The 15,640-nt window shown below is 37.2% G+C and overlaps 1 protein-coding gene across 1 annotated transcript in view; it reads right to left on the bottom strand.

Annotated features, from left to right (window-relative positions):
• Nucleotides 1–15,640, bottom strand: part of LOC107602683 (glucagon receptor-like) — a 27,231-nt gene that overhangs the window by 1,420 nt on the left and 10,171 nt on the right. Inside the window, exons 5-11 of the mRNA XM_016295254.1 lie at nucleotides 13,774–13,880; nucleotides 13,432–13,600; nucleotides 11,100–11,259; nucleotides 10,900–10,960; nucleotides 4,895–4,964; nucleotides 2,645–2,733; nucleotides 1,559–1,718 (exon numbers count right to left, since the gene is read on the bottom strand). Of these exons, the coding sequence (XP_016150740.1) occupies nucleotides 1,559–1,718; nucleotides 2,645–2,733; nucleotides 4,895–4,964; nucleotides 10,900–10,960; nucleotides 11,100–11,259; nucleotides 13,432–13,600; nucleotides 13,774–13,880 (816 nt within the window). The remainder of the gene's footprint in view (nucleotides 1–1,558; nucleotides 1,719–2,644; nucleotides 2,734–4,894; nucleotides 4,965–10,899; nucleotides 10,961–11,099; nucleotides 11,260–13,431; nucleotides 13,601–13,773; nucleotides 13,881–15,640) is intronic.

The following is a 15,640-nucleotide window of genomic DNA, read 5'->3' as shown; positions in this document are numbered from 1 at the left end:
AAGTTGCTGCTGAAATGTCCAGGGATGCATTTCCCCTAAAATGACGTACAACTTGTTGCTTAACTACCATAGTATGATGCATTGTTGAAGAAATTATGTAGCTAGTCATGACTGTTTCCCAAAACTGTATTAATTGTGTTGCTCATCAGACATCCATGTCATGCTAACAACAAACTAACCACACAACTTTGCAATGCTGTTTGTGAATGTTCGTTTGAACTACAGTTTTGGGAGCAGTGGAACTTGTGATCATATCTGGCTAACAATGCTTTTGGGAAAAACACCACAGTATAGCTGATCACTGGTTTATGTTGTGTTTTGGATGCTGGTCCCAATAGGATGTTTGTTTTCCAACCAGGCTTTTTAACTGGCTGTGCTGGCAAGACATTCTTGGTCAATCAACTTCACCAGAAGGTCCACACAAAGTGATTTAACCAAGTAGGTCTTGTTCGTTGGTGAACATCTTTAGTTGATCACAAAGTAATAACTAAACAGTTCTAACTCTGACCCTACTTTTAAATTCAACCAGCACTAACCATCATAATCTGGCCTGGATCTGCAATTCAAGTTGTTCTTTTCAGCAGGAAATACCATACAATTTCTGTAGCTTGACTAGTTCATGGGTTTGATTCCCAGGGAGCACAAATGTATATCATGACTGTCCTGTAAGTTTCTTTGCATAAACGTTGATTTTATTGCAAAAAGCTGAGCTAAACTATTTTTTTCAGGTTGTTCATAGTCAAACATAAATACAAACAAAGAGCTTTCAGAAATCTATAAAAGTAATAATCAGTTTATTTTGCGAATGAGCTAAACCTGACACTTTGAATGAGTCCATTTAGTGCAATCTGCAGTAAGATATTCAAATGCCAATAAGGATGAAGTGTTGACAGATGGAAACATAACAGTCAAGCCTTATGGCCTCACTTGTTCTCTCCCTTACTCTGAATCTTTACAGATGTGAAAAATCTCATCAGGGCAATTCCTCAAGGCAGATGATACAAATTCGACACATTGCAGCTGTGCTCCACTCGAATGTCATTACCAGTTTGTAAAGGGTGAGTCAGCCAATTTGTAGCATCTGCATCCTTAAAGCAATTAGTCCTGACACTGCAAAATAGCTACAGAATGTCAATAAATTTTTTTCAAATCTGCTGCCCAATCAACGGACATTTAAAATGCATTGCTAATTTGCAGCATATGGGGCTTTTAAGGAGATTTTGGCAGGGTGAGGTGATTCCTCTGTTTATCCACGACTGAGTGGCATATAGAGAACATAACAATTTTTAATTTGTTATTATACCTGAGCTTGTTCTGAGCAATTTTGAGCTTGTTATGCATCTGTCAGTGAGGGTCAGAGTTGTGAGGTATTCAAAATTGAATTCACTTGAGAGTGACTTTTAGATTCCAATTCGGTTTCTGAAAATGGTTTAGACTAATGAACTGAAATTTAGTAAATTCCTTGTCCCATCATTCCACTAAAACTTCACTAATTGAAAGGTAAACAATTCTAAAATTCAGAGTTTTGCTCAACCCTGGTAAGAGTGATGGGTTATTAAGACTTCCTGACCTGGAAGGAGTTGAAGAATAGGTCGATAAATAGCTTTGTGAGGCGCAGGGATAGAGCTCCATGTGAGGTAGACTCATCAGTAACAAATGAAAACAGGACCGAATGGATCCCCAGTAACGGAATCAGGGTGAGGGTTGACTTAGCAAGCCTGAAATTGGAAGAAAAACACAAAGATAGACAGTTAATCTGGAAACAAATGCACAATATTGTGTAAATGCTCAAAGTTCACCCAAAAATACAAATTAGGTCACACTTTATAGTTTGGGGACCAATTCTCACTATTAACTAACTATTAACTATGACTTTTGCCTCATTAAACTCCTAATTTGCTGCTTATTAATAGTTAGTAAGGTAGTTGTTAAGTTTAGGTATGGGGTAGAATTAAGGGATCTAAAACATGGTCACACAGAATAAGGCAATAATATGTGCTTTATAAGTACTAATATACAGCCAATATGCCAGTAATATGCATGCTAATAAACAACTAGTTAATAGTGAGAACTGGACCTTAAAGTAAAGTGTTATAGAAAATTCTGTCATTATTTACTATCCCTGATGTCATTTCAAACTTGTATGATTTTCATTCTTTCTAGAGTAGTTTAGGTATGATATTATACTATACTTACAGTTTAAAGTACAAGAACTCTAAGGACAAAGGCTTCATGTGGGGAACAGAGTGAAAAGTTGTTATATAAAGAATATCTGTCCACTTTAATGCAGGTCTCAAATTTCTTTCACGAATACATGCAAATGATTAAAGTATGGTGGATATGGTGCATTACCGTATTACATCATTGCTGTCAATGTTACAAATGCAATTGGTTTTCATGTCTCTTATAACCAATTGAAATGCAAAACATTTAAATGTTCTTTCAAAGCTATTGTTTGACTTAAAACCTTAAATATAGTTGTATGGGTTACTTTTATAATGCATTTATTGACAGCTCACTGTGTGTTTCATCAAAAGATCTTTTGTGTTCCACTGAAGCAAAAGGAACTCATAGAGGTTTGGAATAAATAACGCCAGGCATTTCACTTTTGGGTGAACTAACCCTTTAACTGTTGGACACCCACCGGAACTTGTAGTCAGAATATCTCATTTGGTGCGCCCTCAGTTTGGACACGAGGATCTTGATGATGTGTATGAAGATGAAAAAGTTAATCTGGACAGAGAAAAAAAAAATCACAATCGCCCTGGTTAAGACCATTATGTCACAAAACTGACTCAACAGTTTCCTCACAGCACAACAAATGACTCAAAATGAGGTACTGGGGCAGCGAGGAGTGTAGGGGGAAAGAAGTCAGCGATGCTTGGCGGAGTCTGAGAATGGCATTATTATTAGTCCAGTGCTCCAGCCCTGGGAGAATTCAAACATAGGAATTCCTGTCCACTACAGGAACACTTGAGACGCTGACAGATATGCAGAAACATAGCTGCACATTGCTAAATGCTCATCTGCACCTCGTAGCCAATGTGAGCATTATGGATGCATTGCAATTTTGCACAGTATTGCGCCTTTCAACGCAATCATGTGGAAATAAGACACTGGAGGAGGGGGTAAGTAATTCTTTGAAATCATAGCTGTAGACCCTAAAACATATTCTGTGTAGTAGCTTACTGATGCACTGAGAGTCGACATCATATGGCGCTGTGCTTCGTGCATAATGGAAATTACTTCAATTTTGAATGTTGTGTTTAATGCTAAGCCAAATGCAATGCAATTGGGTGTGATGGTGTGTGTCACGAATCCGGTCTATGAACTTCAATTCACTCACCACCAGAGGTCACCCTTCCATTACATTGACTCTCGCACTACACAAACTGTTGCATGTCATCCCGGACTACATATCCCATCATCCATTGCACCAATTGCACACAGCACTGATTGCACACAGCTGTAACCAATCACACCTTCACTATATAACACTCACTCAGATCCCTTTCAAACTGCCGAGCATTGTATGCGCATATCGCTAGTTGTGATAGCTACGTTACGGAGCCAGCTTTAAGTTTCCTAGTATAGTCTAGTCTAGTCTAGCCTAGCCTAGCCTAGTCTAGTCTAGTCTTGCCTTGTCTTGTCTGTTTCTTCGTCTTCTGATCATTGCCTGTGTACTTTGGATTACCTCTCTCATCTTGCCCTGTTCGGATACTGTTTGCCCCTGCCTGGACCTTTGCTTTGTACCTGGATCATCTCTCTAGTCTCGCCCTGTTGGATTACGTTCGTCTTCGACTGACCCTCGCTTGTTTACCTATGTTTACCCTCGCTAGTTTGCCTATGTCTGACCTATGCCTGTTTATGACCATGTCTTAATAAAAGCTTTGCACATGGATCCGCACGTCTCATGTTCTGGTTACTCCGTAACAGAGTGAGCATAGATGGAAACTGCAGGGCATAAAACAGCATAACCTATTTAACCTTACAGTGTTCTTCACATTCCTTCGATTATGTCAGAAAATAGTCAAGCCTGGGTCACAGTAATATCAGTATCATCAAAATTCTTACTATGTGTGTGGTGTGGGTGTAAAGATCAGGTAAAATAGGCAGAATTGGCCTTTTTCATTTCATGAACATGAATTTGAATTGAAATGGCCACAGGTTGTTGAATTGGAATGGCAGAACAGAAAATTTCATTACTGAATTTTATTAGTTTTGTAATTATATTCCTTTTAATGAAGACTGATCATGCCAGTTTATTCTCTGACACATATAATTTTTGAAAACACACTACAATAAGGTTTAATGTGCTAGCATTAGTTAAGTTAACATGAACTAGCAATGAAACATACTTCTAAAGCATTTATTAACAATATGTATTGTTCATTTCAGCATTTACTAACACATTAAAGGCAAAATTTGCTTCTGTTTATTTCTGAGCCCTTTCCTTTTCAAACTTGGGTTGCTGAAGCTGTGGAGACATATGAAGGATGAGTCTGCATTCGAGTTTACTATAATCTGATGCATTTCTAAGTAAATTGGAATATTCAGTGACAAAATATATATGATGGCCTTGTTTGATGGGGAAGTGATTGATTGATTGGGAATTGTGATATCAGCACATGACATACTGTATATGGAGCTGTTGTGTTTGCGGGTCCTGAACTCATTCCCACTCTTTCCTTCGCTTTACTGTCCAAATCACCAGTATCCTAGATAATCAAAGCTAAAAAGCAATTTTGAATTCATGTTGACTTCAAGGGTGGAGGTAAAGTGGCATTACAGGAGGTAAAGTGCGATTAGCAGTGCTCTGAATATGAGACACTTGGGCAGATAAGTACAGCTGAGAGAGGCTGATGAGGGTTCGAGGATCAAGACTCTCACTCACCAACACGGCCAGCAGGATTGGCGAACGAATAATCCACCAGTACTCCATGTTAATATTCTGCACCCAGCATCTGATCAACAACAAGAGATCAAATACATCACTGTAAATGAGCAAATATATAGCCTACTTATGTTCATTAAACATACTCAATACAGACAAAATGTAGTTAAACAAAGTTTACTGAAGCAACATAGGTTTACTTGATTATCCATAGTTTTTGTATTTTTATATTTGAGTATCAAATATGATAGAACAGGCTTTTGAGGAACATTTATTTGCATGTCTCTCAATCATCATTGTATTGCATTGCATTATTATTTTTATTTATTGATTTATTTATTTTTTGCCTCCAACAATAAAAAATACAGAGCTTTGTTAAAGGGATAATATGATGCAATTTAAAATTTTCCTTTCTCTTTGAAGAGTTACAAGCTCTTGGTGCATAAATAAGATCTGTAAAGTTGCAAAGACTAAAGTCTCAAATCCAAAGAGATATTCTTTATAAAAGTTAAGAGTCAACCACGCCTACCTAAAACAGCTCGTTCTAACACGCCCCCACATGTCTACGTCACGATGTGGGAACATTTGCATAACGCCGCCCAAATGTTCGTGCAAAGAAAGAAGGCGTAACTTTTATTCTCGCTGTAGTATTGTTGTTGCTGCCGCCATGTCGTGAAGGCGCTGTGTGTTTCGTTGTGAAAGCGAAACTACTTTGTTTGACCTTCCAAAAGAGGACGATATCCGCTTCATCATGCCTAGAGCTGATCCGTGCTAGTCGCTGAGGAAATACATCAACTTCACGCTGTGGATCGCCAGATCGTCTTTCACCGTGGACGAAGTGGAGTCCAGCCCGGGGTCGTCACATGTGGTTGCCGCAAGCCCACCGGACGCTCCTTTGTTGAATCCGCCGGCCGTTCCTCACTCTAGCCGGCGGCCGCCGCTCACTCAAGCCCACCGTGTGTGACGCTGTGTGTTTTGTTGTGAAAGCGAAACTACTTTGTTTGGCCTTCCAAAAGAGGACATGACTAGCAATCAGTTGTTAAGTTGTATTATAAACACTGTTCCAGAACAGTTCAACCCAAATATTCATTTGTGTGCAGCACATTTTATGGAGGACTGTTTCCTGATCCTGATAGAGTAGACTACAATGCCGGCTGTTCTGACTCACAGACTGTAAGTACGTTTTTCATATTTAAAGGATTTGACACTAATGATTCAAACACGAATTTTGAGCAGTGTAGAGTAGCGCTTGTTGTTTGTCATTTCTCCGATCACAAATGCAGAAATGGTTTTATGTTTATACGGCATGATGCAACGCGTAAAAAGACAGTATAAGTCATTATAATCCGTAATTATGTCCCCACTGGATGCAACAAATGTTTATGAGTTTTAATGTTTTTGTCTCTTGCAAGTTGTCTCTTATAAAGAACTCATTGGTTTACATTACAAGCTATCAGAATTTTATCTTACTTTTTGACCATATAAATATCAGCAACTGCAGAAAAATAATGTTGAATTAATTATATGAATAATGTTCAGATAGAAATACTAGCTTACGTTTTTACTGAATACTCTACATACACTGTGTATATAGTGCTATGCTCATTTGTTGTCACATGACTTCATAATGCATATTTGTTTTAATTCAGTAGCCTACATCATTAAGAACATCCAGCCATCATCTTAATGTAAGAACAGTTACATGTTTTTTCATTTGTTGTCACATGACTTCATAATGCATATTTGTTTTAATTCAGTAGCCTACATCATTAAGAACATCCAGCCATCATCTTAATGTAAGAACAGTTACAGTTTCAACTCCAATTTTGTATATAAAATGTCCTTTGGCAGTTCGATTAAATAATGCATAAAGAACTAGATGTTAAAAAGTACATTTTAGCACTATTAAAAAGTGTGGCTGATATTACTTCCGGTTCATTGCAGTGTGTTATTTTGTTGCATACTGCACATTTTGCATTTTGACAACTATAGTATGATGATATGATATTATGATGCCAACCCTGAAACAACATATAGAACTACCACATTTTGCTATAAGTTTGATTGCATCATATAATAATTGCTGTTAATAGTGTTCATCGTCTGTTTGATTACGTCTTTAATTGATTTTTCTGTACATTTCTGCCATATGTACATTAACTGACAGTCACCACTGATAAGCTACCACTAAATAGTGTAGAAACTTAATTTGCTAAAAAGTTGCTTTGCAATGATTTGTATCGTGAAAAGCGCTATACAAATAAACTTTAATTTAATTTAATTTAATTAATACAGAGAACCTGCGCACTGGAAATTCTGCATTATCTCAGTATCTGGAGTGATAGTGCGGAAAAAAATCAGTGACACTGCAACAAGTAGCCATTCTAGACACATGACAGATTACATGCTATCTGAATGGGGATAATGTGGAGCTTATCAATAGGAAGGAGTGATTCTTTTATCTGCTCAGGATGGGTAAGTTCAGCTGGATGGATGGGGTGATGAGTGTGGGACAGTATGAACCTGTCCTCAAGCCCTAGTAGGCCATGACACATTAAAATGTGGCTACAGATATACAAACTGCATGATTTATGTCAGTCTCTCTGCCTGCTGCTGAGCTATAGAAAAACTATAGAAACGGGGCTGGGCTATTCCTTTTGAGAAATAATTTATGGAAATAATACACTTAAAGGGATAGTTCACCCAAAAATGAAAATCTTGTCATTATTTACTAATCTTTAAGTTTTTCAAATCCTGTATGCGTTTCTTTCTTCTGTTGAACACAAAAGAAGATATTTTGAAGAATGTTGGTGACCAAATAGTAGCCATTGACTTTCATAGTATGAAAAAAAATACTATGGAAGTCAATGGATACCGTTAGCTGTTAGGTTACCAACATTCTTCAAAATATCTTCTTTTGTGTTCAACAGAAGAAAGAAACTCATAGGCTGATGATACACGGGGCAACTTTTTGAGCAATGTTGCCGCCAACGGGCAACCAGATGAGACACAGGGCCCATAACTGATCTAAAGTATCCAGATAGACATTTGTTATCCATTCTCAGTGTGAAAGTGCACAAGCAACATTGTTCAAAAAAAGTTGCCTGGCAAAATTGCTCAAAAAGTTGCCCCATGTATTATCAGCCATACAGGTTTGGAATTTTTGGGTGAACTATTCCTTTAAAGTGTGAATTGAATGTAATGTTTTCAGGACACTCAATTGCATATCAATTGCAATTAAGTGAAATGTATTATAGTTTTAAGTTATATTTAATACAATTAGACAACTTTATCAGTCATAACCTTCCAATCCCTACCGAAGTGTTTTATTTTATTAATTTTTTTTTTTTTTTTTTTTTTTTAGTTTTGTGACCTAACTTGGAGAGCAATTGTAATTTTTAGATAAGCATGTTCGATTCATTTAAAAAAAAAATCCCACTTTTTTTCCCCCTCCGAATGGACAAACTCTCTATTGTTGAGTTAAATCGAGTTATAAAGTCCGAAATACGAGATATAAAGTTGCATTTGCAAGAAAAAAAGTCAGAATTGTGAGACAAAATAGGTAAATGTAAAATGTTATAGGTTTATTTGCTGTAACTGTAGGGCTAATATAATATGTTCCCTATGAACCTATGTGAATATTATGTATAGACCAATTTTTAAATCAAATTTATGCTTTAAAAGCAGAGTATTCATAGCAGGTTTTATTCTTCATTAGTCTGTACGTTTAAACATCTGCGTTTAGCTTCAAATGGTGTTTTTGACGATAGAATTCTATAAAAATGAATTCCGATTCTGACATCCAAAGGCACAACAATACATTTTATCTCTTATTCTGTGGATTTTTCCCGTTTCACTCCACTTTTACCAGTTTTTTTCTGCCACCACAATGCGCGCGCAGCTACGAGTGACGTAACTGTGACGTCTACACGAAATTTGTCTATAGAGTATATATACAGTGGTGTGAAAAAGTTTTGAACTATTTTTATAAATCTAATAACTGGTTGTGCCACCCTTTGCAGCAACAACTGCAATCAAGCGTTTGCGATAACTGGCAATGAGTCTTTCACATCGCTGTGGAGGAATTTTGGCCCACTCTTCTTTGCAGAATTGTTTTAATTCAGCCGCATTGGAGGGTTTTCGAGCATGAATGGACTGTTTAAGGTCATGCAACAGCATCCCAATCGGATTTAAGTCAGGACTTTGACTTACTTGGACCACTCCAAAACCTTAATTTTGTTTTTCTTGAGCCATTCAGAGGTGGACTTGCTGGTGTGTTTGGGATCATTGTCCTGCTGCATAACCCAAGTGCGCTTGAGGTCACAAACTGACGGCTGGACATTCTCCTTCAGGATTTTCTGATAGAGTGCAGAATTCATGGTTCCATCAATTATGGCAAGTTGTCCAGGTCCTGAAGCTGCAAAGCAGCCCCAGATCATCACACTACCACCACCATGTTTGACTGTTGGTATGATGTTCTTTTTATGAAATGCTGTGTTGGTTTTACACCAGATGTAACGGGGCACACACCTTCCAAAAGGTTAAACTTTTGTCTCATCAGTCCACAGAATATTTGCCCAAAAGCCTTGGGGATAATCAAGATATATTTTGGCAAATGTGAGACGAGCCTTTGTGTTCTTTTTGGTCAGCAGTGGCTTTTGCCTTGGAACTCTCCCATGGATGCCATTTTTGCCCAGTCTCTTTCTTATTGTTGAATCATGAACACTGACCTTAACTGAGGCGAGTGAGCCCTGCAGTTCTTTAGATGTTGTTCTGGGTTCTTTTATGACCTCCTGGATGAGTCGTCGTTGTGCTCTTGGAGTAATTTTGGTTGGCCGGCAACTCCTGGGAAGGTTCACCATTGTTCCAAGTTTTCTCAATTTGTGGATAATGGCTCTGACCATGGTTCGCTGGAGTCCCAAAGCCTTAGAAATGGATTTATAACCCTTTCCAGACTGACACGCCAACTATTTTGTTTCTCATCTGTTCTTGAATTTCTTTAGATTGCGGCATGATGTGTTGCTCTTTAAGCATGCTTCACTTTGTCAGACAGGTTCTATTTAAGTGATTTCTTGATTCAACAGGTCTGGCAATAATCAGGCCTGGGTATGGTTAGTAAAATTTAACTCAGCTTTTTTAAAATAATGAATGTGGTTAATCATAGTTCCTTCATGATTTAACAGGAGGGGGCAATTAATTTTTCACGTAGGGCCAGGTAGGTTTGGACAGCTTTTTTCCCTTAATAAATGAAATTGTCATTTAAAAACTGAATTTTGTATTTACTTGCATTATCTTTGTGTAATATTAAAATTTGTTTGATGATCTGAATCTTTTAAGTGTGACAAATATGCAAACAATAAAAAAAAAACAGGAAGGGGGCAAAAACCTTTTCACTGCACGGTAGAAAAAGCCATGTTTAATAAATACCATATCGAAACTCCATTTTACATTTAAGATACAAATATTTTCTCTTCACATAATTTATTACGAATGTGCTACTTACAATACATCTGATGTATAGCAGACTAACTTATGGAAAATGTGTGCAGCAGACAGGTTTTGAAATATGGATGAAATAGATCTTATTAAATATGTAACCTCAGCACTCCCAAAGGGTCATTAAAATAAATTACATCTTGAAAGCCCTTCCAACAATAACAGTGACTGAGTGAAAGACTTCTCACATTGTGCGTGTAAAATCTCATATGTTGGCTGCTACAAGCAAAATCGAACGATTGGAGTGGATGTTGAAGATATATAAAAATGCTAAATACTCGTTTATCACAGACAGACTGAAAATCTGCCTAGCATCACAGCATTTGACATAGTATCTAGGTAGCTTGTGTCCACAATTTATGTATTTGATTTGTTATAAAACAAAAGCTACAGTGACAGAGTACTGATGTCGGCCAACTCTCCAGCCGCAAAAAACACACTGACTGTTTGACGAGAGCTGGCTTTCATCAGTCGCAAACACACACATCCCACGTGGCTCCAGAACTTACTCTTCATTCTCGTACAAGTACTTCACAATCACCCATGGCAACACGAATATCAGAGGGGCACCTGAGGGAGAAAGAGAAAGAGAGACCTTGTGACACGAGGCATAAACCATCTGCTACACTCTGTTTGGACATGCTATGTATGAGGAAGCTCTTAAACCCTGTTAATTGAGTTCATGGTGTAAAAGCTCTGAACCTCTCACCCCAGCCGATACACTGGTAGATGGCGAAGTAATTCCTCTCCGTCAAGACTGTGACGACCAGAAGGCTGTGCAGGTAGATGCCCTCCACCAGCAGCCAGTAGTTGTTGGCCAGTATGCTGTACTGCATCATCACCATTGCAACCCTGCAGCCAACCGCCGTCTGAAACGCACACGTTGATTTTGGGGTCACTGAAAGCTTTCAGCTAAATTTTAACCTGCCGCCTCCATTCAGATTTATTTGCACAGTAAATAGGTACTTAACTTAATCTATACTAACATGCATTTTAAGGAATATTCCTGGCCATTTACAACATACTGTAAGGTTTATGGGCAGCATATTAGCATAAAAAGTTTGAAGAAGAAAGTCATTTTTTGTTGTTATTAAATAACTTTTAATGAAATTTTACTTCCGTAAAAATGTTTGTAGCATTAAAGGCCTGATTTACTAACAGCTTTCACCAGTGCAAACCCTCTTTTGGCATTAAACTAATGTCAGGGTTTATTACAGACACATGGTGAAAAATTAGCAATGAAAAGGTCAGTTGTTTTTGTGGCTATTTTTGTTGCATATGCATTTATAGGAGGTGAAAAAATTATTGGAGAAAATTTAAAGGGGTCATCGGATGCTAAATTCACTTTTACATGTTGATTGAACATAAATGTGTGTTGGCAGTGTTTGTACACATCCACCCTATAATGATAAAAATTCACTCAGTGTTTTTTTTTTAATCTCTATAAATAATATCCCCTTTCTCAAATCAAACCGTTCTCAGCTTCTTGGCTGTGTGACGTCACACAGACCCAGGCCCCTCCCACGATTGTTTGATTGGCACTGGCATTTTCCTTAGACCCGCCCTGAGTGAGCTGTCTTAAGTCCGCCATTGTTTCACCGCCGGAGCAGATGGAGACAAGAATGTCTCCTAAGCGATTGAGGTGTTTTGTTGTTGGATGTAATAATGAACATAGCAGTCATAATTTACTCCCGACATCTGAGCCGCTGAAGACACAGTGGATTACATTTGTTTTTGAAGGGAATGCGCCGATCCCCGATCTACCTAAATGTGTTTATGTTCGTGCAAATCATTTGTGATCCAGCTTCACCTCCAGAAGAAGTGAGTATAAGGTTCTTTTATGAATCATTGCAAATCACCTTTCCTAACAACGTGCTAGTTAGCAAGTTCCGTGGCTAAAGTAAACAGTTGCATGAGAACGGCTCATCACCCCACGGAAGAGAGGGGCGGGGCCAGCAGAGCTCATTAGCATTTAAAGGAACATGGACTAAAACGGGTTGCTGTGTGCAGAGCTGTTTTTGCTGTTTTTGTTGTTTTACACTACCATTGAGAAATTTTAACCAAAGTATGTTATAGACATTTCATTAAGACCCTAAAGAATCATATCAAATTGTGGAAAATGGACATTCGATGACCCCTTTAAATAAATCATATACTACACAAATAAGCAAACTAAACATTGAAATTAGTTACCAAAATAGCTATCATAAACTAACAATTTTTCAGCAATTATGTTTTTTTTACATATACTAATGATTTTTAACATGAATAAAAGTTCTATATGCCAAAACTAGCTAATATATTAGCAATAAATCATAAATTATATTGAGGACACTGATTCTTACAAATTGCATTAAATCTACCTTTTAAAAGTAGAATGATGCCTTTTGTACTTTTTGTTTTCTTAAAAACACAACAGAAGGAACTGAAAAGTTCCCCTAATTGAAGAATTCACACAGCATGCTGTAAATTAAATTGTAAATAACCCTGAATATTCTTTTGAAAATAATTACATAGATATAGGATTATTAAAAATGTGAATGAATCCAGAGATACACACTACAATTCAAAAGTTTGGGGTTTGTACTTTTTTATAAAGAAATTTATACTTTTATTCAGCAAGGATGCTGTTCTTCTCAACTTTCTATTCATCAAAGAAACCTGAAAAAACACAGTTTCCACAATAATATAAAGCAGCAATTGTTTTAACCTTGATAATAAGAAATGTCTCCTGAGCAGCAAATTAGCATATTAGAATGATTTCTAAAGTGTCAAGTGACACTGAAAACTGGAGTAATGATGAGTACATTCACCTTTATTAAAAATATATAAAATAGAAAAAAAGTTATTTTAAATTGTAATAATATCTCACAATATTAGAATTTTTACCATTTAAAATAAAGGCCGTCTTGGTTTAGCAGTAGAGACTTGTTTTAAAAACATTCAAAACTCTTACTGCCCCCAAACCTTTTAATGGTAGTACAGTATATTATAATATTTTAATAACAATAACAACAAAGAAAGACAGCAGGTTATTGGACCTCATTTTTAACCAGCCACTCCACCTCCAGTTCAGTGGTGATGTCCTGACCAACATGGAAGTCATCAGGCCTTTCCAACATGGCATCTTTGATGAGAATAGAAGAGGCTCGCAGGATGAAGGAGGCAAACAAGTTCATGTGAATGTTGTTTCTCATGCAGTGCAGCTTCCTGCGGGGATCAGAGTGCAATGAATAAAAGTCAAAAAGCATCACACCGTTCACTCAAAGAAGCCCAACTCCTTAACCACAGACACAACCAAAGATCCAAAAACTGATGCTATACATGTTTTCAATTTAAAATGTAAGCAGAAGGAATAAATTCCCAGTTGGCTTGAATGCTACCTAAAGGCCACCAGGATGCCCAACGCCAGCACCAGCGCCGCAAGAGACAGGGAATATCCAATGGTGTACATGGTCCGGAACTGACTAAGGATCCGTCCGTAGTGTTGCTGAACACAGACATACAAATACATCTGCTCAGACAATGACACAAATGCACAGGTGAACACCATATTGAATTTAGGGGGACAGACTTTCAGTCTTTACATTGGCATGAACTGTATAAAGGTCCTAGATCACGTCTTTTTTTTAAATTCACAACTTAATGTTTTATGGAGTTTTTGTCCACTGAAAATCTTTGGAAAGATGTTTTGTCAACACATTCTCACTCCCAACTCGTCACATATTGGCGCTTGGTCAGGACACTTTCGTGTCACTTTTTGATGCACAGGGTAATTTTTCGACATGCAGGGTCCTCCATTGCTTTAAATAAGAAACCCTTGGCGTCAATATGCCGATGCGAAAGGCACTGGGAATTTTATCATCATGATTAAATTATATATTGGGTAATAATATTGACATTATTGCATATATGTTGGGGTGTGATTTTTCAATGTAAACACTAACAGTCACAACTGTTTTATTTGTATTACAGTATTTACACATTTATAAGCACGTAACCCAACCAACCCCTTCTCCTAAACCTACCATTTGTCAATAAAACACAGGATATAACAGGCAGATACAACTACAGTCATAATTTATTCAAAAAGTATTAATATTCCAAGTCTTCCGAGGCAAAACGATTGATTTGTGAGAGGAATAGACGCGATCGCCATCTCTGTCCGTAATTGCCTGTTACATGTTTTATATTGTTCAGAAGTGGGTAGGTTTACGCCAATAAAAGTATACATTTATATAAAATTATTTCTATTTTTTACAAATGCATGCAAACCATTAAATTAAGACAAACAACTGAAAGCAATGGAGGACCCTGCACGTCGCAAAGTGATGCTAAAAGGATACCCCTGTGCGTCGAGAGAAAAAAAAAAAAAAAAAAAGCGACGACAAGGGGTCCTGACCAAGCGTCAGTATGTGACGAGTTGGGAGTGAGAACGTGTTGGTTTTGTCAGCTGAACAATCGGTATGAAGTTAAACAACAGTACAGTCCATTGACCACACACTGTAATTCTATTAATATTTCAGTTTACTTATAGTGCTGTTATATTAGAATCTTACAGGTTAAAATTTATATGGATAAATGTTTTATACAGTATGTTTGATAAACATAATTCAACTTTTTCAAACATTTTTGAAAATTTTGCTCAAGTATAGTCTGTTACAGTTTGACACATTTTTGTTATTTCACATTGTGATTTTTGCTGGCCAAATTACACCATGAAATAGTGACTATATTTAAAAAGAAATTATAAAAAAAAAAAAAAGAGTAAAAAATGAACTCTGCATTAAGGCTGAAATACACTACATGACGGTTTAGCTCAATTTGCCATTTTGGCAGATCGACACTAGATGCCAGAAGTCTGCAGATTTCACAGAAAACAAACATGTTTGATATTTTAACTTTCAAGGGAATCTCTTTTCAGATTTTAAAAGTCGTTTAGTGTATTCTAGCTCTTAGTGGTGCAGAAATGAACATCATTCATCTTTAACACGTTTAAGAGTTAACAGATATTTAATATAACTATCACCTATTCATCTAGCTTCAAAAGAGTTGCGGTGTTTCTCACATACCATGTTGATTTGTGTGGGGTCACGTGAAAGACATTCGCTGACATTCTTCTGTTTGCTATACTGTCCGTCTGCATCACACTCCAGATACACAAACCCATGTCGGACTGACACACACACACACACACACACACACACACACACACACACACACACACACACACACACACACACACACACA

Source organism: Sinocyclocheilus grahami, unplaced genomic scaffold (assembly GCF_001515645.1).
Source record: "Sinocyclocheilus grahami isolate Dianchi unplaced genomic scaffold, SAMN03320097.WGS_v1.1 scaffold333.1, whole genome shotgun sequence".
Taxonomy (NCBI): domain Eukaryota; kingdom Metazoa; phylum Chordata; class Actinopteri; order Cypriniformes; family Cyprinidae; genus Sinocyclocheilus; species Sinocyclocheilus grahami.
This window is presented reverse-complemented; position numbering and strand designations above follow the sequence as displayed.